Below are 25,377 nucleotides of genomic sequence, written 5' to 3'. Positions count from 1 at the left end.
CGATGGTATCCTCATATGCAGCGAGATGCAACCGCACTCGAGGTTCCAATCCCTGACGGTAGGTAGTCAGTAAAGCCTGTTCGTTCCATCCACTGGAGGCCGTTAGAGTCCTAAACTGAAGGGCATATTCATTGACAGACATTTTTCCCTGTTTTAGATTAAACAGCTTCTCACCAATGGAAGAGTCCCAAGCTGGTCTGCCGAAAACTTCACGGAAATGGTCAATGAAGCTAGAATAAGACTGGATAACTGGGTTACTCAGACTGGAAGACTGGATAACTGAGTCCATATAGAATCTGCCCACAGTAGTGCTTTACCTTGCAGCTGGGAAATAAGAAAGGCTACCTTCGATCGCTCAGTGGGGTATAAGTCCAGGACCAGCGAACATTGTAGGAGGAAAACGCTGCATACCTCCGCCGAACCAGGGCGCCGGCCTGGCCATGGGACTGGCGTGAACGGCAGGTGAGGAAGTGTTGACAGGGTCGGTGGAAGTGCTCGCTGGTGTTGGGGATGCAGGTGTAGCCATGAGTGTTCGTCGGAGTGCATCAACCAGATCTTGAAAGGGGTCCGTGAGGCTCATGCTTGTGCCTGGTGGTGCTGGTCCGGTCAGGTGGAACCTGGCGCGTTTGTAACACTTGTTTTTTCTTATGTTTAAAATATGTGCACTATTGCTGCACCAGCTCAGTAATTCATCAACCTATTTCATATATTCACTGTCTTTATTTAAAAGACCCACTAATGCCATGTCATCCGCATATTTAAAATGTTTCAAATTGGGATTCTGAATCATAAAATCATTTATGTTCAAAGAAAATAATATAGGTGATAAAACAGTTCCCTGTGTGGCCCCAGTACTAACAGCACACTTGCAGCTCACCATTGTACCATTAACTCTATGTGTGAAACAATAGAAAATAACCCAAATAACAAGGTGCCCATTTACATTCATAGATATCAATCGTTCTAACAGAATATTGACCCTCAATGTATTAAATGCTGATGTAAAGTCCAAAAATAAGATTCTGGCATATGGATTTTGCACATAATGAGGTAACATAATTCAAACTCAGTGTCATCAGTACCTCTATTTAATTTATATATGCATTATTAAAGTATTTTAACTTTAAGCACTTCTGGATTATGGACCAGCACAATTCAATAATTCATAACAATAGCTACTCTACATCCTCCAGTGAGAAAGTCCACCCCCTGTTGTCCTTTCACACTAAAATCCACCAACATATTTGTTTAGAACTGTTTTCAATTTGCCTGACCTGAGAATATTTCTCTCCTGATTTAGACAAGATGGCGTTTCTACTAGAAAGCAATATTACTTGTATTTAGGGAGAAGCAATAGTTAAGTTAAACATCTCAGTGGTGATTTTGTTAATTACAAACATAACAAATTCCCTCAACAAGGCATTAATAGATGGACTGGAGATGTGTGGATTACTTGTGAATAATTGTGATATTTTTATCAGCTGTTTGGACTCTGATTCTGGACGGCACCCATTCACTGCAAAGGATCCATTGGTGAGCAATTGATGTGTAGCAAAATTTCTCCAAATCTGTTCAGATGAAAAAGCAAACTCATCTAGATGTTAGATGGCCTGAGGGTGAGAACTATTCCTTCAAAACAGCCTCAACCAAAAACACATTCAGCGCATGTAAAATGGTATTTGATGTCGGCAACAAACACGCTAATCGTTTTAAATACAACTATTTGCATAACAGTAGACTTATTTCTCGGATTCAAGACGGGTGGGGCCTTAAGTTCCCAAAATTTCACTCCAGACCAAAGAAATCTAATTGAACAAAGAGGAATATGCATCAAAACAGAAAGAGAGAGAGAGAGATAGAGAGAGAGAAAGAGAATGGGGCAGTAAAAGAAGAACTAACCTAGAAACAGTGCTCTATGGAGGAGATGACCTTGAAAACAGGATGGAGACAAATATATGGATGTCACCACTGATGCATTTAAGCATCCCATCAAACAGCTTAGCTGATGAATAGTTGCCGAGAATAACTCCTTAATGATACAAAGTTGAGAAATAACACAGGCACAATAACCACAAAACACAGGCACATTTCTGGTGAGTTGAGAGAACATCCAAAACTACTAGTCTTATTTAATGTCTAGGGGAGAAAAGAGCTGTGAATAGAATTAGGGAAAATCTACATAGTACAAGAGCTCTCCGACAAAGACTTAATGGTACGTTTGGCTCTTTTGAAGGGGCAGCAACAACCCAAAACCTTTAGTCCTTAGACCCCTTCAACAAAGCCCAACCCCCCTCATAAACCCATTCAGACTCCTCTCCACCCCACCCGCATCCTCCGGTCCTGTCCTCCGCTCACAGAGGGCGGCTCGGGAAGGCTAGAAGATGAGTATTGATATAATGAGCGGGAGAGAAAGCGTACAAAAACACTAAGAAAAGCGTAGATGTGATTAGAGCCTGGATTCCATTATGTCTTTCGGCAATGATGGACAAATACGTCCAATGAGAAAAGCATGGGGTGAGGCACTGGCAAAACAAAAGCCCCTCGCAGAGATGAAGTTGAATGCTCACAAGAGAATAGGTCTGGACGGTTAAATATTTAAAAATACACTAAACTGTCTACACAGACATTGCAATACAAATACACATCTATGGCAAAATGTAAATATTGCTCTTGGTGTACATGTAGCTCTTTTTGTCTTCAGTGAATGAGATGAAATGCAAGACAACAGGGAAAGGTATTTGTATGTTTATTGGAAGGGCAGATTTATATGTGGTGTGCCATTCACAAGTGCACAGTACATACTCAATGCACTTGCATTAGGAGATTTGACGATGAGTTTGTGTGTGTGTTTAGGGGGCCGTCATCAAATCCATCCCATCGTATTCTCATTATGGAGATTGTGTAAATAATTTTCTTTGGAATTTACACTAGCCAGTGTGATGCAGTGCTGCTTTCTAAATAACTGGGCCGGTGTAAACAGTCTTTGTATTTGTTTGGAGCAGCTATAGTGGACTGATGAGTGAACATGAATGACTGAATGATAATTAGCAAAGCAAATGTTTGATCAAGCATGAACACTTTCTTGAGAAAGGCATCTTGGAGTTATCATGAAAGTCATCTGGGTGAATATCTGTAAGTTTTTTGGGCTTTGTTTAATTGGTCTGTAAGGGGCTGCTGCTCTGATTTGAGTTGATTTTATGCATATGTGTGAATTTGCTCAAAGAAAGAGAGAAAAACTGCAAATCTTATTCATTTTATGCATGAAGAATCGCATTTATATTGATCTTTACTTAAGTGTAGCATGATGAAGTCTCTTATACTCACCAAGGCTGCATCTTATCTGATCAAAAATACATTAAAAACAGTAACACATTTACAACTTAAAATAACAGTATCCAATTTGAATACAATATAAAATGTATTTTATTCCTGTAATAGCAAAACTTAATTTTCAGCAGTCATAACTTCATTCTTCGGAGTCGCATGATCCTTCAGAAATCATTGTAATATAATGATTTGGTGCTCAAAAAAAAAAAAAAAAAAAAAAAAAAAAAAAAAAAAACACTGAGCACAGTAAAATCATAGCAGTGTATGAATATGGCTGCTTTAATATTGCAGTCTTGTATTTTCTGCAACACAAATATGTTTATCCTATTTTTTTTTTTCAGATACTCTTTTAATGACCCAAAACAAGAAATATATTCATTGTAACTCATATTATAAATGCATTTAAAATGTTCATATTCCATGGGTGAAACCCAGATTCAGTAGCTTTTTCAAAACTGAAGCATTTTTAGTTTAATACTGGATTGATTGACTGAGAGATTTGTTGGGACAACAACAGTAGGAATGCATGTTCTGCTAGTGCCATAAACACAAATTAACAGTAGTTAGCACATTGTGTTATCCAAAGTATAAATACAATATAGTAATTCTAGTTTTATAAAAACAAAGCAAATTGAACCTTGTGGAGTACCCTGTAGCCCTGGTTGGGAGTAACTAGCCTTTCACTGGCTTTTAGCACCTGCTTAGTTATAGACATAAATACTGTTTGGAGTATGTACCTTATCATCAGGCCTTTGATAAATGAGCTTAGGTCTCACATCTTTGCCTTTTTGTACACTATAGTGTGACACTAAGCATACAGATTGTTAATCACATGGTGATAAGGAGAGGCGAGAGCACCAGGCAAATTATTAAACTTGGAAATTAAAGGCACTGAACGCTGGAGACCCAACTGAAGCCACAGGATTTTAATCTTGCAAGATGTGTATGCAGATGTGGGCTAATATTGTCAAAACTAAAGATGCTTTAACCTTTTTTGGGGGTACCATAGCCATCATTCTCTGAAGCATGTGAAGCTTATCAGGAAGAGAGTCTTATCATTATTTGTCTGGTGAAGCATGGTGGCCCAGAGGGACAGCTGAAGAATGGCATACAGCAGGCAGGCTTAAAATGGGCAGGGATGGAATCCGGAGTGACACCCTAGCTTTTGTGTGACCTCTTTCAGTGACCTCTGTCACTCTGTGTTGCTCTCAAACTAACTGTACCTGTGGTTTTGAGCATTGGGAAATACTGGAGTAGACTTAATGTGCATTTACAAAATCGCGGAATGACTCCAGCAATAATTTTGGGAAGATCACAAAATAAAAATAGTATGTACACTACCAGAATTCAGATTTTTCATTTTAGATAAATGCAACCCTGAGTAAAAAAAATAAAAAATAAAATAATAATAATATTATATTTCTTAAAGCATCTTAAAATGTCTTAAAGCCACAGTTCTTCTGGATTTATTTAATACTAAGTATAGTACAAATCTATTAACATTATTTACAGACATATCGCTAAAGGCTTAATGATATAAAAATTTGAATTATTTGTGACACATTTTTTTATATTAAGCATAAAATGTGTTTTAATGTCATTATTGATAAAGACTGTATGATCTTGTAATTTAATTAAGTACATAAATATCTAAAATGTGTTTGTAGTATTATACTTTGCATGAAATAAATGTTATAACAAATACATTTTTGTTATATTTAGGGGCTCTTTTAAGCTTTCTGTTAGAATCATTCTGAAGAATCATAAAAAGTAAGGAAAGGAGTTTCACATTTTTCATAAAAAATAATACTAGCACAGCTGTATTCAGCATCGATAATAAAGCTCCAAAATTCAGTTCAAAATCACAGGAATCAATTACATTTCTCTTTGTCATGTATTTTTGATCAAATAAATGCAGAAAAAAACTTCTTTCCAAAACATAAACACATCTTACAAACCCCAAACATTTAAATGGTAGTGTAAATAAAAACATATATAAAATAAACACATTTTATTTAATGAAAGCCTCTATTTAATTAATAGCACTTGAGAACAGAATACACATTATAATGGTTTTTACTGCCATTTTGGAAAGTTTTTCATGAAAATGGCACCCTAACTAAATAGTGGACAATCTGAAATATAGTGAGGTCATAACTGCCCATTCTGATAACGAACCTCACACAATAAGAAAACGCAGCTGATCAGCAGGAAATAAACATGGAAACACAAACATCTAATCAGCCACCAGCTTCCATTCCAATTGAGAAAGCGAGTTGATTATTTAGATTATGTTGGGGGGCCTGAATAAATTCAGAAAGCCACCCACAAAGAGGGCCTCTATCAGACCAGCTCCTCAAACAAGCAGAAGCCATGGAGATATGAGATGCCTCACAACAATGGAAGTGTGGCTGAGAGATATAGGAACTTCAGGAGTGTATTTGCTCACAAGGCCCCTGGCCAGCACCAGTGCACAGAAAATACTCTCTGACCACACACAGGTTCACCAAATCACTGTTTGTTTAATAGTCGTACGTTACAGGACTAATCTTTGCCTTATCTCCTATTTTTAAACATCACTAATGAATTTTCTCAAAAAGGGAGTCAGAGCGTGAATGTGGAATAAAGCTCTCTCTCTTAGATGGGCTGCAGGACTGAGGAGTACAGTGCTCAGAGCTGGGTTTGTTTTGGGTTTGTGTGATGAGGTTTGAGGGGGGGTTGGCCCTCGGGAAAGAGACGGATGACTATTGTGTGTGTAAGAAGTGTGTGTGGAGGGTGCTGGGCAATTTAAGACAGCGTTTAGCATGCAGAGCCAGACAGGGTAAATCAACCTGACTGCACACAATCATGAGCCGAGAGAGAGATAAACAACCAAAAAGAGAGAGAAAAAAGAAGGAGCAAAGACATTTTTGTAAAGAATGAAGGGAATCTTGTAAATAAGGCATGAAATCCAAGACTAAAAAATTAATTGCAATATTTATACTTGGAAAATAGGTTGTTGTTTTTCATGTAAAATGCTCAAATAACACTGGGATTGATAGGTTCTATCTTTGAGAACTTGTCTATACTCTTAAAAATAAATGTTATTATTGGCATCTAGGACTTTTAACATCTATAGAACATTTACTTTGCTCAGAATGTTCTTTATCGTGAAAAACGGTTGTTTAGATTATTAAAAATATTTTACGTGCTAAAAAAAATTATTTAAGGAACTGTTCACTGATAGGTAAATTTGGGAACCTAAAATGGTTCTTCTGGGGTATCGATGTGAAACCCCCCGTTGTGTTTAAAAGTGAATGATCTCCAAAATGAGAACTTAAAAAAAGAAAGATATAGTCTAGATGAAAAAAAAAAAAACAGAGTGACTGAAAGATTAAAATTAGTCTGAATGAGGCCCGCACTCGGCTCCTTTCATTTGTCATTGGACCCAAATCAGGCTTTTGTTTGAGACTCTGTAAAGTAGTGTCAATCATTCTGCCTGTGTTTTATTAGAGAGGAGAATTTTTTATGAATTTACTCTTCTCGAATTAAAAGGACCTCCTGCTCTAAGTACTGAAAAAAGGCAATACAGACTGAAGTTAGACATCACAATGCCACTCGTACACTGGAGCCACATCAAAGTGCCCAAGACATCCAATCAGATTTATGTTGAAGGCACTATGTGATGAATATGGTGTAGCCCTCACACAAAAGTGCTTTTGTGTCACTTTAATCAGAGGCCATTCAAAATCAGCACGGGTCTGTCTGATTGGATGATGGCGAAAGGCCTTACAGCGCATCCAAACTTCACACGCACAATAGAAAATGCTAATTTTCATGCACTCAGAACATTAGTGCTTGGTTGACTCACATTTGGAGCACTTTGAAGGATGTCATTTGAACCAAGAATGGGGCTGTTTTTTTTCCTGCTTTAAATGGGAAAGTTAGAATTGCACAAACCTAAACCTATCTCCTTATCTTTGCTGATAAGACCCCTGTATATGCTAAAACCAAAAGAAAAAAAGTGATCCGGAAAACTGACATTGGTAGGAAATTTTGGATGCCCTCCAGGACAGTTAGTTCATCACCATTAGTCTTCTGCTGACGTCTATTCATAGCCTCCATAGGTTGGGACCGACACATTGGTTACACCATAAAGGTATTCAGGGGTTATAAATTGCTTTACTCTTGAACTTTTTGTTGTTGCTTAAAAATTAACTGTTCACATACTGTATCCCAAGGTTGTGTCCCATCTACAGCTGCCTGTCACTTTCCTTTGTGGTTATACAGTAAATGGCTCCATTAATTAAACCATGTTGACACTTCTCAAAGCCAAATCTTTTATGAAAGATTAAGCAGTTGTAAATAAAAGAAAGACTACTGGTATATTTTAAGAAAGAAATTTCAGATTTCTGGTATGAAATTTCACTTTTTTTTTTTTTTACTGTGAAATTTACTAGCAATTTATAAGTAAAAATTGTTTGTAATTTTTTTGTTCAAGTGTATTTGTAGTGGTTATTTCAAAATAAATCAGTGCTATGCATTTTATACAGTACTTAAGTATCTACATTTGTGTAGAGTGCAATTCTGAGTCTCAGTGGTCAGTTGATTTTAAACACATAAGACAATTAAATGAATAAATAAAGTCTTTATTTTACATAAAATAGGGTTTCTCTTCATTAAAAAAATTGCATATACACAGCTTTGTATAAAAACACACAAGTGCACACTTTGATACAGAAGTTATTTATCCAGTACAAAAATGTTGCCGTGTATCTAGCACAAAATTTTATAATATACAGGTTGCCTGAGGGCTTCCTAGTGTAACGTTAGTGTATCCCCTAACCATCGCCATACATGGGACCTGATACTATATTTCCTCATTCCTTTAACTACAACCGATCACCTCATTATATGTACAATATGGAAGTGACGATCTGGCTCATTCAGTTGCATTTACACAATAATGCATCAACAGGGCAAATGTTGAATGCAGGATGACAAGACACAAGTCAGCAGAACAGACATCATCATACGCCTCAAGTCCCGTGCAGATATAACATTTGGAACCTTGTGAGTGTTGCATCTGTGTGCATTGCTGGAAAATGCCCTCTGTGTTTCCAGTGCTCAGTCAATGAACTCAAGTCCTTTATGAGCCCCAGCAGGCAGCGTATCACCGACCTGGACCGGTCCTGAGCCGTCCCTTCAGCACCAATCTTTAGTAGAGAGTGAAGCACCTGTAATAGAATCAAACAGCTATGAGTCACAGGCATATAAAACATGACTGCGATTCAGTCCATTCAGAATAAAAATAGGATTCTGACCCCTCTGAGGTTAATGTTAGGTTGTTATAATAAAGTGTTCGAGAGAAAAGAGCTTTTTAAACTGGGCGCCACTTAGTTAAGGGCCCCTGGGACTGCAAAAGTGGAAAACGCTTCAAAACTGCCCCTACCTGATTCATATCTGTCGAACCATGTGGTGAAGTCCAGCAGCTCTTGCTCCTCAGAGCTGAGATGCTCGTAGCTGCCCTCGTCAGAGGAATAAGCCGAATGAGGAGACTCCGAGCCCGCCGAGTACGCGTTGGAGACAGACGGAGACGGGACACCGCACTGTAACACGGCAGACACGGCGTCGTGCTCGTCCAGCAGCTGCTGAAGCGCTCGGATGTACTCCACCGCCGAGCGCAGAGTCTCCACTTTGCTCATCTTCTTGTTCGCCGCTCCGTTGGGCACATGCTGGCGCAGCGTCTGGAAGCCCATGTTCACCTGCTTGACGCGGTTTCTTTCGCGCTCGTTGCGTCTGGCCACCGCCATGGGCTGCTGCTGAGGGATGCTATAGCCGAGTCCGTTGAAGGTCAGTCTCCTCTTGCACCTGAGAAGCTCTGGGCTGCTCGAGCGCTGTCTCTTCAGCACTTTACATTCCCTGTCCTGCTGGGTCTCCGAGAAATGCTGGTAAAACACATTTTGAGTCATTTGCGTCGTAGCGATGACAGCTGCCTCCATGTCGCGGGAAATAAATAGATGCTGAGTTTGCGAGTAATTCGCCGCTCTCGTGCCTTTCGCGTGGCTCGCAAGTAGCGATTCACCTGTTCGGGGATTGATTTGAGGGTAAAGCAACTTGCTGTCCCTTTTCTACACGTGCGCCTCACCTCCACCCCCTTTTGGGCCGCACGCTCCCAAAGGAAGACCCGCCCCCTGCATGAATCCCCTGCTCGGGCTTCGCGCGCCGGGCGCGTGGCTTTGACAAACTCAAAGGAACTATTCTGTGCTCTCACTGCGCCACGCGTATGAGGCGCTGCTGTCTCTGTGGAATCATCCTCACCCGGCGCACGCGTATGTTCAGCGTTATGGAACGTAAAACGTAAAGTGTTGACCATTGATTTCAAAGAAACGATGGAGTGACGTCCATTTTTAGACGTTAGGGTTACTATAACTCACCTGTTGTCAGTCTGTCAGTCTGCGGGGTGCTTTGGATAACCTGCTCAATAGACGTGGCTCCAAAACAGAAAAATCACAAAACAAGACTGACATACTAAAGTGACGAAAACATTGTTCCAAAATTTTTCTTTTTCTTTCTTTCTTTCTGAATATAAAATAAGAATTTCAGCATACTACAGCCTACTGTGTATTGATATTGCCATCTATGACTGTTATGGCCACAGTTTTGTTAAGGGTATTAGGTAAAAAAGTAAATTAATATTTTGAATGCATACAGTATGTAACTTTCATCCTCTATAATGCATATATGGACTGTAAAAAAATAAGATAAAAAATAAACTTAGATTGTGTTAATCAGGATTTTCGGATATAGTCATGTTTAAATGTCATGTCTATATGTCTCCACTCCACAAGAATATCAAAACCTGTGTGGACATTCAATTTAATGTTGTCTTAATAAAAACTTAACAATGCAGAATGGTTTGTCTGAGGGTTCTGTTTAGGGATAGAAATCATTAGCATCAATGGAAGTCATTGGAAAGTCTCTACTACGGTATGTATTTGTGAGTGTGCGCCTAACCTAAGACTGCTGCAAGCAACAAGATCATCATTGAGACTTTTAAAAACTTTTTAAAAGGTTTGAAAAAAGTAAAAAATACAACACAATAAAATAGCTGGTAACCCTTTATTTTGATGGGCCCTTTTAGACTGGGTGACTCTTAAGTACATGTCAACAAGTCATTAGAGTAGTTAGTCAACTGTCTGCTTAATACCTGCTTTTTATATTTAATATCTCTGGTTTTTATACATTTTACTGACTAAACTAGGTAACCTTGCATCTCAACTTATCCATAACCTTACAGTCTACCAATACTCTGAGTTAGATGATGTGTATTTGCTAAGTTACTTATAGTCAGTATAATATCTAAAGGGAACCATACAAATAAAGTAAGTAATTAAATAATTTACACTTTAAACTTTATATTTGATATGCTTTGTTAGAATATTTATATGTTGAGGTAAACACGTAGACCTACTTTTTTACTTTTTAGCTAAATCAAAGCATAAAGGCAGACAGAAAGAGACTTTGGTTAACCCCATGATACTTTTGTATCTGTATAACTTTATTGAACAATTCATTACATGTTCAAACCTGGACTCCACAGCAGCAATACTTTACTCTTCACAAACAGTCCTCAAAAAAAAAAACATAAATGTATAACGATCACCCCCTAGCGGTGACAATATGTTTCTACAAGACAACACATCCACCACACAAAACTTGTCTATATGTTCCCTAAAATAATCTTAGATCCCTTCATTTCAGTCAAGAAATATACATTAATTATAGTAAGTATTATATAGGCTACTTTTGTAACTATTACAATTTATGTAATAATGTGTTGGAAACATTACAATGCTATTGTCTGTGCAAGTTGGTATTTTAATTAATTACAGTACGTAGATATTCAAGTTGTGTTTTACAATATTTAAGGAATGACACATTTGTAGTCTGCAACAGTCGTTCCCTTCAACTCAAGTGCAATTGTTTGTTCCATATGCCCTGTCTTTAGGTCGAAACATCAGGAGCTGAAAAAAATAAAATAAATAAATATATGTGTATATATAATTATATTATAAAGAATAATAGAGGGCAGAAGACTAAATGCATGTTTTATTTCTCTGTAAATAAATGCATTTACTTCTAGGGAACAGCAACTCCGTCCTTCGTTGGTGTCCATTAGGGCAAGAATGTATTTCCTCAAGTCCTCTATAAGACAAAACAAAGTAAATCTGATTTAATTTCAATACATTTAAAACAAGTCAAACACACATTAATAAAATGAATAGGTAATGCTCTAATGAGAACACACAAAAAGAGGGCATAACACATGGAAACTTACATATTAAATTTGTTTTTCCCAGAATCTTTAAACCATTCTTGCCAGTCATTCCATTCAAAGTATTCGTCACAGTCACTGGATTTACAGGGAGTGTGGACAGTCAGGCACAACCCTTGCCACTGTTCTGTCAGTTTGTTCAGCCGTATCATAATCTTCCTTATCACTTCCCATGCTTTCTGGATGTCTTCTGAAGTTTCCACTACAAGTAGGAAAATTATTATCACAACATTAAATTAAAATTTAAATTAAATTTAAATTAAATTAAATATATGCATTTAGCAGACACTTTTTATCCAAAGCGACTTACAAGTTATTCAGGCTATCAATTTTTTACATATCATGTGTCCCCGGGGAATCGAATCCCCAACCTTGCGCTTGCTTGCTTGCTAAAGCAGTGCTCTACCAGTTGAGCTACAGGAACACTAATAATATCATATAATCATTGCCATTAAAAGTGGTTTTTACTAGGGGTGGAACGGTTCAACTTTTTCACGGTTAGGTTTGTTTCACAGTTTTAGTTGTCACCGTTTTGGTACGGTATGGTATGTGTTATGTTTATGGAAAAACGATACTTTCAAAAAAAAAAAATAATAATAAGAATATTCTATCTAACTGCAAGCAACAGCACAAACAAATATAATAGATTAAAGATACAAATAAAATAAACAGTGATTTTCAGGTTTTCTTTTTTTTTTTTTTAGATCTAGCATTAGATTTTAGTTACAGAAACCAGATGTCAAACAGCATTGCATATTGCACTGTATAAATGAAAAATTATTCTTTATTAAAGCTACATAAGATTTTCAATCAAGAGCAAAAACTGTCACTTTAAGAGAATGCACTGATCCAGTAGGCCTACGTTTCACCGCCTATGTCTGCTGTAGGATACATACCAAGATGGACATTATGACATAATTTTTGTGTGAATTTGTCAATTTAAGCACAATACTTCAGCGAGAGCTTAATATTTGCTCACGTTCTGATGTTGTAATGTCTGGGAAGCCAGAATGCGCATCTATCAACAAAAACATATATTAGCTGAATACTGTTTGATTTACATTTTAATTATAGCAGACCATATTCAAGATGTTTTGTCAGATTTAAGTTGAACCACGGTCCCAGCGCATATCGAGCCATGTGTAAAGAACCGAATGGTAAAAAAATGTTTCTGCAAACTGTCCCGCCCCAAGTTTTTACTGTACATTACATTTCTGCCATATGGACAATGGTCATCACCTTGACATAGTTACTAGTGATGTGTGGGTCGTCTCATAACCCAAAGGTCGGGTAGGGGCGGTTTAATAAATTGGCACTTTATTGCGGGGCGGGTCACTAAAAACATAATTTTAAAAAATCAATTTATGATGCATGGAATTTAGTGGTGGAAATTTTTATTCTTTCAAGAGATTTGTTGATTTTCAGTTCGTTCACCAAAATGATTCATTCATTGATTCGTTCGGTGACCATTTCTTCATATTACACAAATACGCCAGCAGTTGGCGTAAAAGAGTGTCTTATGTGTTATGTCTTAAGTCAACAAACGTTAATACTTGTGACAAAAACTGATTTGGCTTTATTAAATTGTGTGCATGATCGCATTGAATAAATTGTCTAAATAAATTGTTCAGATTATCAAAGCACGAGGTTTTATCGGGGATTAAACGTGGAGTTATGTTCTGAATTCCAAATATGAAACAAGAGTATGTGCACCAGTAACTGCGCTTTGTATCGGCTGATTGCTGATCGAGATTTACATGCTTGGCCAACTGACCCTGTAGGTACTCTCAATCAGTTCATTCACGAACGAGATGTATCAGTTCATTCAACTCTTTCACCTACGAGAGTATTGTATTCGTTCACTACATTCAACAAGTCACATGCTCCGTCACATTTTGAGTAACTCTTTTGCCACGACAGGAACTTTACCCAGGAACTAGGGACTTTGGCCTGGTACTAGGTGTGTTTCTACCACAGGAAACAGGAACTAAATAATGTTCCGGGTAAAAAAAATGCCCCTCAGAAAGTCCCTGCTGGCGAGCTGTACTTTTTCAAAGTCCCGAAATATTCGGGGGCGGGACTTGGGCTCTAAACATCCTGATTGGTTAAGTTCATGCAGCATTGGTTGAGTTCAACCACCATTTATTCAGATCATTTTCAAAATATTACTGTTATTGTGTCATGAAATGTGATTTTAAAGTATTTCAAGCAAGAATGTAGTTGTTTAAAACTAAAATCTGTGGTTTTGTTTATAAAGACAGGTCCTGTTTAAAAATGTGTTGTTTCGCCGATTTTAGAGACGGTCAGCTCCACGTGATCAGCGGGAGCTCAGTGATCATCTATCCAACGAGAAGCAGCCTCACCTCGTCCTGACCTTCTGATGTGTGCCTCTGGCTCTGATGTCTCTTTAGTGGTTAAACAAACATATAATTCGTTTTAGGTAAATCTAACAGGTTATCTTTGGTCTGTATTCAATTTATCTATATGTTAAAATGAAAATCAAAAAGGCAAATTTATATAATATTTTGTTTCATTGTCATGGCTGTATATATACACATATCCCTGAACTAAGTAAATTTCTGCAGCTGTTATTATGTTTAAATGAAAACGAAAGGAGGCAGTGGTATTTGATATCCTATTTCATTTTATTGTAAATATACAGATAGGAAAATTGCAGTAGCCAGGACGAGCTGACTGAAGGTATCAAGTACGCTGCTGTTTGCAAATTTACCGGACTTGCGTTGTCGCGGACTTCACACTCCCAAGTCGAATGCACAAAGTCTGAACTACCGATGATGCACGTCCAAAATCAACTTTGTATTGAGAAATGCACGCAAACCTACATCACCAGTCTATTTGCCTAATCTTCCCAGTACTTTACACCACGGTGGAAATGCAGAAAGCAACAGGTCTGTGGGGGGAAAAAGTTCCTGGGAAAAGAAGTTCCTGGTACAAATGTTCCGGGTAATTTTGGTTGAAATGAGGCATTAGACAGGATGAAACAGTTCACAGAGCTGTTCACGAGCTGCGCATGTGCTGCTAATAGCACCGCGCTCGTGCGCTGCTGTTGGAAGAACTTCATTGAATGAGAAATGAGTCTTTTACTGTCTATGGTCAGTGGATTATGTTCAAGATTTGCATCATAGTGCAATTACCTATAGCCTATATTTAATATATCGAATATATATTTTCATATTTTATTAGGTTCTTTGATAAGGTTACGATACGAAGGTTTAAGTAGCAACGTAACTTCCATGTGTCCCGATTCACGGGGCAGGTTGGGACGGGGCAAGACATTTTATTTAATTTGCAGGGCGGGCTTGGGCGGGCCAAATAATTTGATAAAAGTGGGACACGCGGGTTGGAAAAAACCCTGACCCGCGCATCACTAATAGTCACCACTCACAAGCTACTCATAGATATAATGTAGAAATGTCTCAGGTTACTTATGTAACCATGGAGTAGAGAACCAGACACTACATCCTCTAGGTGTCGGTATGAGAAAACGTCTCTTGGTGACCCGTGTCTAAAGCATACATGCAAAAACACCAATGACATGTTGGCCAGCGACAGCTCATGATGCCAGGCGCCAGAAGAACACGTTATCCACTTCTTTGTCTGAAGCTTGCTTCGGAAGAGTGTCAAGAAACCTAGAGGATGCGGTGTCTTTTTCCCTACTCAGGGAACCATGGTTACATTCAAGGGAACTTCAAACTGGGTCGCTATAGGGAACTGTATACTCATGCCACCATGCAGAGGGGAGTGCATGCCAGAACCAAGTTGAGCAGTACCAAAATCTACCATCAGTCAAGTACTAGCATGCAAACTTACCACAGTGTGGATTTTAGAAAGTGCACTAAGACTTCATGTGCACACTTACCATAACATGAATAATAACAATTCTAGCGGACCCTCGTAGCACTCTGACAGAGAAGCCCATAGATGGAAATGTTACATCCCACAAGCAACGCGTTAAGAAGTCATCAACTCGATCTATGGTAAAATGATAAAGGGGAGTGCTGCTAATACTACCACGAGAATAGTCACAGAGTAAGGAATCTAACTCCTCAGAAGGAGAGAGAACTGGAGTGCTCAAAAGGAAGCACCATGCTCACAATAAGCGATGCTTTAAAAGTGTGCCAACAGAGACACAATGGTTGAGTTGAGCCCAAGCTACCGAGTCTAACCAACTCAAAGAAAGGTAACAAGGCTACTAACGCTTAACCCTTACTATACAGGATTTCAGAAAAGTATGCATAGTCTAGTGTGCACATTTACCACTATGTGAATTTCAGAAAGTGCACAAAGCTAAGTGTGCGCACTTACCAAGCATGGATTTAAGAGCTTCTCAAGCATCTGTTCACAGATGCCCGGAAGTACTGAGCCAAACAGAAGAGGCAAGGGGAGCACTGCCTGAAGCAGCATTACACAAGAAGGTTCTTGCAAATTCCACCTATAATTCCCGCTCGATGCCTCAGCAAAAGTGGATATTCTGGTGATCAGGAAGCCCCTCAGGGCAAACTAGATATGATGTACCAGACAGGGCAGCCTGAAAGCATAAGCCCAGTCTGGACATACAGGAAATTTTGCAGTGCCGTGCCAGGGGCCTGATGATCATAAAGGCTCCTGCAGAAGCCTGTGATATATATAAATTGGATCATACTCCCCCACCATGGTTCCCACGTAAGAGCCCCATTCAAGAACCGACCTAAAGAAAGCTAACTTCAGTCAAGTAGAGAGATGGTGTTTACAGGGGAATTAGGAAAGGAAAGAGAAGGCAGATGTTAAATCCCAGGGGAAATGAGCAGATATCCCAGTATCACTCTAATCTTGACGAAAAGTGCCAACACCTCATCTGGATCACATCTCTTATGCCACGTTTCCACCGAAATTACCTGGAACATTTGTACCATGAGCTTTTTTTCACAGGCACTTTTTCCCCCCAGACCTGTTGCTTCCTGCGTTTCCACCGCGGTGTAAAGTACCGGGAAGATTAGTCAAATAGACTGCTGACGTAGGTCTGCGAACGTTTCTCAATACAAAGTATGCTGATTTTGAACGTGCATCGTCGGTTGTGCGGACTTTGTGCATTCGTCTTGGGAGTGTGATGTCCACAACGACGCAAATCCGGTAAATCTGCAAACAGCAGCATACTTGATAACTTCAGTCAGCTGACCATGGCTACTGCAAAATTTTCCTCTCTGTATATTTACAATAAAACAAAATGGGATATCAAATACCACTGCCTCCTTTTGTTTTCATTTAAACATAATAACAGCTGCAGAAATGTAGTTAGTTCAGGGATATGTGTGTATATATACAGCCATTACAATGAAACAAAATATTAAATAAATTTGCCTTTTTTATTTTTATTTTAAAGGTGCTGCAGGGAACTTTTGTAAAAAAATATTTTTTACATATTTGTTAAACCTGTTATTATGTCCTGACAGTAGAATATGAGACAGATAATCTGTGAAAATAATCAAGCTCCTCTGGCTCCTCCCAGTGGTCCTATTGCCATTTGCAGAAACTCCATCGCTCCCGGTAAAAAATAACCAATCAGAGCTGCGGTCCGTAACTTTGTTTGTGTTCAGAATGTAGAAAAATTTATATAATAAGCAAGTACACCATGAATCCATTTACCGTGTTTTTGGCTTGTCCTGAATCACTAGGGTGCACCTATAATAAGTGTTTATAATCGGACTATTTTAGATTGCTTCGGGGGTACCGCGGCGGAGTAACTCAGTACCTTTGTGATTCTTCATAGACATAAACAGAGAAAAGTAGTTCCGGCTACGATGTTCTTCCGCAAGATGCAAGCAGTTCTGTTTATTAACTGCTAGAGCGTCAAAAGATAGATTGGATAGATGATCACTGAGCTCCCGCTGATCGCTTGGAGCTGACCGTCTCCAAAATCGGCGAAACAACACATTTTTAAATAGGCGCTGTCTTTATAAATACATCAGAGATTTGAGTTTTAAACAACTACATTCTCGCCTGAAATACTTTTAAAATGACATTTCATGACACAATAACAGTAATATTTTGAAAATGATCTGAATAAATGGTGGTTGAACTCAACCAATGCTGCGTGAACTCAACCAATCAGGATGTTTAGCGCCCAAGTCCCGCCCCTGAAAGCTCCGTAACTTTGAAAAAGTACAACCTCACCAGCAGGGACTTTCTGAGGGGCATTTTTTTTACCCGGAACTTTATTTAGTTCCTGGTTCCTGCAGTGGAAACACACCGAGTACCAGGCCAAAGTCCCTAGTTCCTGGGTAAAGTTCCTGCGGTGGAAATGCGCCATTATTTTGCCCACCTCCCTTTGAACCACAATTTGGCGACACTAGCCTCCTGTGCCCATTTCTGATCTTCAGATGGAGACAAGGCAGGACCCCTGGGTTTGTATGGGCTCAGACCTGGACCTTGTGAGCGCGCCTCATCTCCCTGAATTTCTCAACCACCATCTCAATGGAGGTATTGAAATGTTGGCAAAACTAGTATGCTTGAATCTGTGGATGCAGGACGATAATGTATTTTTTTTTTTTCAAGTCGGAGTGCAGTATAATCTGAGAAGGACATGATATAAACCATCTGTCTAATAACTGGAGACAGAGCCACACTATAAATTTATTTTCACTGCGATGCAAAGTGCAGAATGCATTTAGCTCCGATGGGAGTTAAACATGCCCCGCCCAACTGCTAGATTACCTCAGAAATCAAGAATGAATGAAACTGCTGTGAATGCATCGCTATTCCCACAAGAGGTGAACGCACTCATGCAAACGCTAACTACAAACTAGGGTAAATGGTGAAATACTCACATCCCCCTCAGTAGTCCCGTAAATACATTACAATGAGCACTGGCCATCTCCTCGTGAGACGAATGCATTAAATTCACACACAGAAAATAAGAAATGAATGCTAAGTGCTTCAATTCCCTCAAGAGCTGAATGCGCTTGCTCTTTATCACACACAGAGCACGTGAGCCATGTGAAACTGCAAGTATCAGAGCAAAGCCTGTGGCGAAAAATATGCACTTCTACCGTATTTTCTGGACTATAAGTCGCCCTTTTTTTCATAGTTTGGCTGGTCCTGCGACTTATAGTCAGGTGCGACTTATCAAAATGAATTTCACATGAACCGAGAGAAATGAACCAAGAGAAAGCATTATCGTCTACAGCCACGAGAGGGCGCTCTATGCTGCTCAGTGCTCCTGTAGTCTACACTGAAGACATAGAGCGCGAGATGGTAATGTTTTCTCTTGGTTCTTGGTTCTTGGTTCTAAATAAATGCGACTTATACTCAGGTGCGACTTATAGTCAGAAAAATATGGTAATTGCTTCACGCTCCAAACAAAATAGTCAATGAAGACAAAAAAGAGGATGACGTGTTCTGCCGGCGCCTATTTATACTATAGTCATACTTGTAGTGACATCATGAGCTATCGCCGGCCAACATGTTGTTGGTGTTTTTGTATGTATGTTTTTGTATCAGGACAAGGCGTTTCCCCATAGCGACCAATAGAGGACTCAGTTCGAAGTTCCCTTGAATGGGAACTATAATTTTCTGTGAAGATAATTCTGTTAATCTGCTTTGCAATTATTTGTATTGTAAAAAACTGCTATACAAAGAAATGTGAACTGAATTTACCTGAATGTAGAAAACAAAAAAATAACCCCTTACTGCCAACAATTTGGACAAGATATAAAAAAAACTAAGAAATATATTTAATGTATGTGCTTGAGAGGCTAAAAAATTTAAATCTTTGCTATACAAAATGTAATCAAACAGGAGACTTACGCTCATTCTCTTTGCAGCGGATCTCAATAAACTGGTCCTCCTCACGGCGTTCTCTGAGCATAAACCGTCTGTCCCCACAGCACAGCATACACTGGTCTTTTCCGATCCAGTATGGAGAGTACAAGGAGCATGCCCTGATGGCAAGCCTGTAAAGCAAGAATTAGTTTTACATGTAATTACTAGTTATCCCAGTGTCAATACTAGTTACAATCAAATCAGTTTAAATTAACTTTTTGATCATCTGGGTTGATGACACCCCACAAAAAACAGCAGATAACAGAGTGAATAAACCAGGAATGTTCTTTAATAACCTGTACTTCTTTATTTTCGCTTAAGAGACAAGCTCAAGCATTCACCTGTGAAAGAAACCATGTGGTATCTCAGGTAGGAAGTAAACATGGATATTTAGGTCCTCTGGATCGTCTGATTCCCACTTTTGCTCTACCTGTTTGTTGTCTGGCAGGTAACTTGGGAACAGACAAGCATCTGGCTCATACACAATCGGATTTGAAGCCACCCATTTTGTCTTCGGACAGAATTCGTTGGCTTTTGGATTTAAAGGACTGTTATGTTTGGTCGACAAGCATACACTAAAGTATTTTAGTAGTGAAAGGAGACTTCCTTCCTTATTATTGGACCCAACCACCTCCTCAATTAGATCATCATCAGTAATGCCATATTTCTTCTGGAGCTCAGTCCGCACCAGGATCCTGATAGCCACATTGTTTAAGGATGCTCTGTATTTATAGTCGTTGATCCATCTTTTTTTCTGTACTGTAAGCGCATTTTCTGATTTCAGCTGTGCAGAGGAAATCTTTTTCAGTTCCTGGACTAGGTCATGCCTCACAATAGCCTGTGACAGAATTAAAAGAAAAGAACTAATGAAGGATTTTATAAACTAATTATGTTATGGTTATTCAAATACATTAATTGGTTGTGATTTAAATGTTTGATGCACAAACCTTAAACAATGAAATGAGGAACGGTGGTTCTACAAACAAAGAACCAGCCAATTCTGGGATTTCCTCGTACCACATAATGACTCCAATTCGGTGGAGATACTGAAGAATTAACTTAAGTTTCTCATCGTCCAGTGTAATATGTCTGTCCTTCAGATCACACAAGAGGGTGCTTTGACTCACAATTCCTGATAGTAGGTGCAAATTTCAGAATCAGGAAACTTATTTAAGAACAGACACACCAAAAAAATAAAATAAAAATAAAAACCTGACCATGCTCAGCAATGTCACCGTTTTTCAGAAGTTCTTTAATATCCTTCTCCACCTCATAGTAGCTTCTAGGTAATGTCCGATCTATGTTGGGGAATGTATCTGTGTTTAAAACCACACTTTTGATATGATCACCTAGCTTGACAATGTCCTCCTCTTTCGTGCAGTCTATAGGCACAAGGTCAAGTACCTGAAAATAAAAAGAGACAAAGAAGATTGTGGCAGCACATTTTATTCAATTCTATTAGATAATAAAACAACAACTACAAAGCCAAATTACCTTTAGTTTGTACTCAATCAGTCTTTCAATCTGATTTATCTGATCATAGAACGAAGAAGGGTCCTCCTTATCCTGGAAGTTCTTCTTGCGCCGCTCTAAATTAGCTATATGCATTTTAACCATTTCATTCACCTGGTCTCTGATGTGTTCTTTCTTTTCTTTCACATCATTCTCATCTGTGCATTGGTCAACATGAGTGCCCACAAGCAGAACTACTGAGTCTGGTATCCTAAGCTGAAGATTTTTGATCCAGAACCCCACATTGTCCGTGAAACTTTGGGGATCCATGTTGTAACTTAAAAAAAAAAAAAAAAAAGTTGAATGCATTGCTCTTTGGTTGCTGGGGTGTAATTCCAACTGGCCCAATACTGGAAAAAAGTCCCCTAAATCTCTATAATATTCTGGTTTTGCCCATTTTATATTCACAACACAAAAATTACACATCTAACTGTTTAGTAATAGTGATGTTTGCTAATAAAAGAATGCATTCACAATGAGTTGTACATGTGTAGTGGTTAGAGTATATTACACTGTGTAATATATCACAAGCAAAAATAAAAACAAAGGCTTTACCTGGAAAGGTTGATGGCAAGTATGACAAAGGCTTGAGCTGTTATAAACACATGATGGGTGATGTAGTATTCCTCTTGTCCAGCAAAGTCCCAAAAGATAAAACGAATACCCTCAATATCAACTTCACTGATTTCGATCCCTACCGTACGATCATCCACGTCCACTGGTACAGAGCAACCCTGCTTCAGACTGCGGCACAGAGTGGATTTCCCTGCCATGGAGTTCCCCAGAAACATAGTCTTCACAGTTTTCTGATTTGGGGCGTTCGCCTCAAGCATCGCAAAGTAGTTCTGGATATCTCTCAATCCCCCTGCACACACCTCCTGAGGGGGCTTTCTAAGAGGGTTACCATTAGCTTTGAACAGAGTTAAGCTACTGTTTTGAAAGAGTAGTTCTGGTAGGTCAGTTAACCGGTTCCTCTCAACATAAAGTTCTTTTAGGTTTGAAAGGCCCACAACAGGATCCAAATCCCTCAGGCAGTTGTTGGACAGGTTTAGGTAGACGAGATGTTGGCACCTGTTGATGTCCTGGGGTAGCTGTTCAAGTCGATTGGTGCTCATCTTTAGAAATCGAAGTTTCTCCAAGGATGGAAAAACATTTTCTGGAATGGTTTTGATAGTGTTCTGATTGATATAAAGTTTCTCCAACTGGTGTAACCCTCTAATGTCCACAGGGAAATCGGTGAACTCATTCCTGCACAGGATGAGCTCCGTCAGGTTTTTCAGCTGAGTGATACCAGTGATTTGTTTGAGTCTGTTCCGCTGTAGATCTACCTTTACTGCATCTCCACCCCTCTGAAGTAGCTCATAGGGAAGGGCTCTGAGTTTCTTTCCAGCAAAGTTTTCTTCTTTTTTGCCATTTTGATTTCCTATAGGAATATTATTGTTAATGTAATAATAATAATGAAATCATTTTATTTTAAACTTTAAAACAAACATACTCCTAACGTCTTATTCTTACCCTTTTCATAAATGACTCGGAGTAAAGCATAAATATTTCATCATAAATGATAAATTAATGTGTTCTGTCTAGGCAGCAAAACTAATTACATATCTCTGTGTCAGTTAGTTAGGATAAGCAATTATGTCCAGCAAATCCTCGGGAGTGACTCCTACCTAATTATAATATACTGTGTTTACATGTTTTATTTTCAAACGAATTTGTAGCATTTTTTACAGATCAAGATGAAAAAAAGTGTGAACATACCATTTAAATCGGGCATGTTGATGAGATGCTAACGAAAGTCTTTCGCTCGTCTGTGTGTCAGATCTACTTCCTTATGTCTGATAGAGCAAAGTAGGGAAGGACTTTTAACAAAGCAGTTCAAAGGTTTTTTACTTTCATTTTCTGGAAAACGCGACAGTATCTAGTTCAGTTTCTGTCAGGTGGTTTACAGTCATCTTAAGACGAAGCAGCACTGCCATCATCTGGATAAAATGTGAAACAATGTGCATACGAAAGAGAGGTTGGTGTTGAAATAAAACTCTTACATAGAAATTATATTGCAAGGAAAAATAACGTTTCTATTATTTAGGTTTTGAAATATCTCAGCACCAGTTTTTTATTTTATTTTGGAAGAATGGCGTCATTACACACATGTGGAGGGCGAAGTGTAAAGTTGGTGGCAGTCGTGGCCTAATGGTTAGTGTCAGACTTGTGGTCCATCCAAAGGTCGTGGGTCTGAGTCTCGTTACAGGCATTACAGGGATTGTAGGTGGAGAGAGTGAATGTACAGCGCCAGTCCACCCTTCCACCCTCAATAGCATGTTACATGACTGAGGTAGAATCCACTGGCAAGGCACCAGACCCCCAATTGCTCCCCACGGTGCCACAGCAAAAATGGTTGCCCACTGCTCTTGGTGTGTGTGTGCACTTGGTTGGGTGAAATGCAGAGCACATCCTTTCCTTCCTTCCTTTCCACCAATTGAATCAGCAAAGGGCCAAAGAGTTTTATTTTTTATTTTTATTGTTATTATTCAGTTATGTCAGAAAAAATGGGTTTGTCAAGTATAAATCCAAAGAGCTGAGAATGGAAAACACAGTGGATGAAAGACTTTGATAAACACTTTGGTGAAAACACCATGCACCACCATAAACATTAACACAAGACATGTAACTCAGGAAACAGAGGGCTTATATACACAGGAAGTGTAAATCAATAGAATAATGAACAGGTGTGCAAACTAAATTAGAAACCACAAACTATTGGCGGAAGAAATAAGAACAAAGGAAACAGGTAGAAAAACAAGGAACACTAGAAGTAGAACATAACATATTCATATATTAGCAAAGAGGAGAATATTTTTAGAAATGTTGCTGCAAAATGCTCTCATTATGAATGCTTAGCTGCTGGAGCAGGGCTAGGAGGTTGTTACACTTATGAAAATATCCTGGTTACGCCCCTTCTTAGATTTTATTTGACACGTAACAAAATAAGGTAGTCACTGGCTATATATAGACACAACACTTTTATCATACTAAACAAGGCGTGAAGCAACAGCATTTATAACATGCTTTTGATTGGCTGTACCTATTACCATAGGAAAAATGTATTGCTCAGTGGTTGCTCTTCCTAAGCTCAGGAGATTTAGATGAGATTCTCATTTATCTCTCATTTTAGTCTCAACAGCATTACAAAATTACTTTGGAGAAATAGAAGTAGACACAAATGAGAAATATTTGAGGAGAAAAAATAGTCAAAACTGAGAATGTGGTGAAAGAAGCATAGAATCTATATTTATTGTCTTGCTGCAATCTCTATCAAGACTACATTATAGGTTATATGTTATTGCTCAGTTTCTCATTTTAGTCTCAACAGTGTCTCAGATGCTTATCCTAAAAATCCTTAGGAGAGATAAAAGTAGACACAACTGAGACAAGAAAGTTGTAGTGACATCAACAACAAATTAGAATACTTCATAAGACAAAAAAATAAAACAATTTTAGTAAGTTGTTGGCCTTCTGGAAAGTTTGTTGATTTACTGTACATGTACTCAGTATTTGGTAAGGGCTCCTTTTGCTTTAATTACTGCCTTAATTCGGCGTGGCATGAAGGTGATCAGTTTCTTTGACAGTGGCCTTCAGCTCATCTGCATTTTTTGGTCTCTTGTTTCTCATTTTCGTCTTGACAATACCCCATCGATTTTCTATGGGGTTCAGGTCTGGTGAGTTTTCTGGCCAGTAAATCACACCAACACCATGGTCATTTAACCAACTTTTGGTGCTTTTGGCAGTGTGGGAAGGTGCCAAATCCTGCTGGAAAATTAAATCATCATCTACAAAAAGCGGGTTAGCAGAATGTATGGGTAAACGGGTGCAGTGACTTTGGTTTTCAAAAAAACACTATGGACCAACACCAGCAGATGATATGGCACCCTGAATCATCACGGACTGTGGAAACTGGACTTCTGGACTTCAGGAAACTTGGGCTATGATCTTCCTGCAGACTCTAGGACCTTGGTTTCCAAATGAAATACAATACTTGCTCTCTTTTGAAAAGAGGACTTTGGACCACTGGGCATCAGTCCAGTTCTTCTTCTCGTTAGCCAAGGTATGATGCCTCAGGCTTAACAAGAGAAATACGACAACTGTATCCAAATTCCTTGACATGTCTGTGTGTGGTGGCTCTTGATGCCTTGACCCCAGCCTCAGTCCATTCCTTGTGAAGTTCACTCAAATTCCTGAATCGATTTCGCTTGACAATCCTCATAAGGCTGCAGTTCTCTTGGTTCCTTGTGTATCTTTTTTTCTCCACACTTTATCCTTCCACTCAACTTTCTGTTAACATGATTAGAGACAAAATGAAAAGAAATAAGTTTGAGATGCAAGTGACGCAATCAAATATCTCC

General features: G+C 38.8%; 2 protein-coding genes across 2 annotated transcripts; both read right to left on the bottom strand.

The window, feature by feature from the left end:
- Positions 1-7,939: 7,939 nt before the first annotated feature.
- ascl1b (achaete-scute family bHLH transcription factor 1b) lies at positions 7,940-9,502 on the bottom strand. The gene is made up of 2 exons (XM_052562002.1): positions 8,759-9,502; positions 7,940-8,543 (listed from the first exon to the last, which is right to left on the bottom strand). The coding sequence occupies exons 1-2, from the start codon at positions 9,306-9,308 to the stop codon at positions 8,512-8,514; spliced, it is 582 nt and encodes a 193-aa protein (XP_052417962.1). The 5' UTR covers positions 9,309-9,502; the 3' UTR covers positions 7,940-8,511.
- A 1,344-nt stretch (positions 9,503-10,846) lies between these two features.
- LOC127962469 (malignant fibrous histiocytoma-amplified sequence 1) lies at positions 10,847-22,876 on the bottom strand. Its single transcript, XM_052562043.1, has 10 exons — positions 22,736-22,876; positions 21,530-22,397; positions 20,957-21,251; positions 20,680-20,866; positions 20,410-20,594; positions 19,804-20,300; positions 19,448-19,593; positions 11,648-11,846; positions 11,447-11,514; positions 10,847-11,333 (listed from the first exon to the last, which is right to left on the bottom strand). The coding sequence occupies exons 1-10, from the start codon at positions 22,749-22,751 to the stop codon at positions 11,314-11,316; spliced, it is 2,481 nt and encodes an 826-aa protein (XP_052418003.1). The 5' UTR covers positions 22,752-22,876; the 3' UTR covers positions 10,847-11,313.
- Between the last annotated feature and the right edge of the window lie 2,501 nt (positions 22,877-25,377).

Source organism: Carassius gibelio, chromosome B7 (genome assembly GCF_023724105.1).
Source record: "Carassius gibelio isolate Cgi1373 ecotype wild population from Czech Republic chromosome B7, carGib1.2-hapl.c, whole genome shotgun sequence".
NCBI classification, from domain to species: Eukaryota; Metazoa; Chordata; class Actinopteri; order Cypriniformes; family Cyprinidae; genus Carassius; species Carassius gibelio.
The sequence above is the reverse complement of the archived record's forward strand: the minus strand, read 5'-3'. Positions and strand labels throughout refer to the sequence as shown.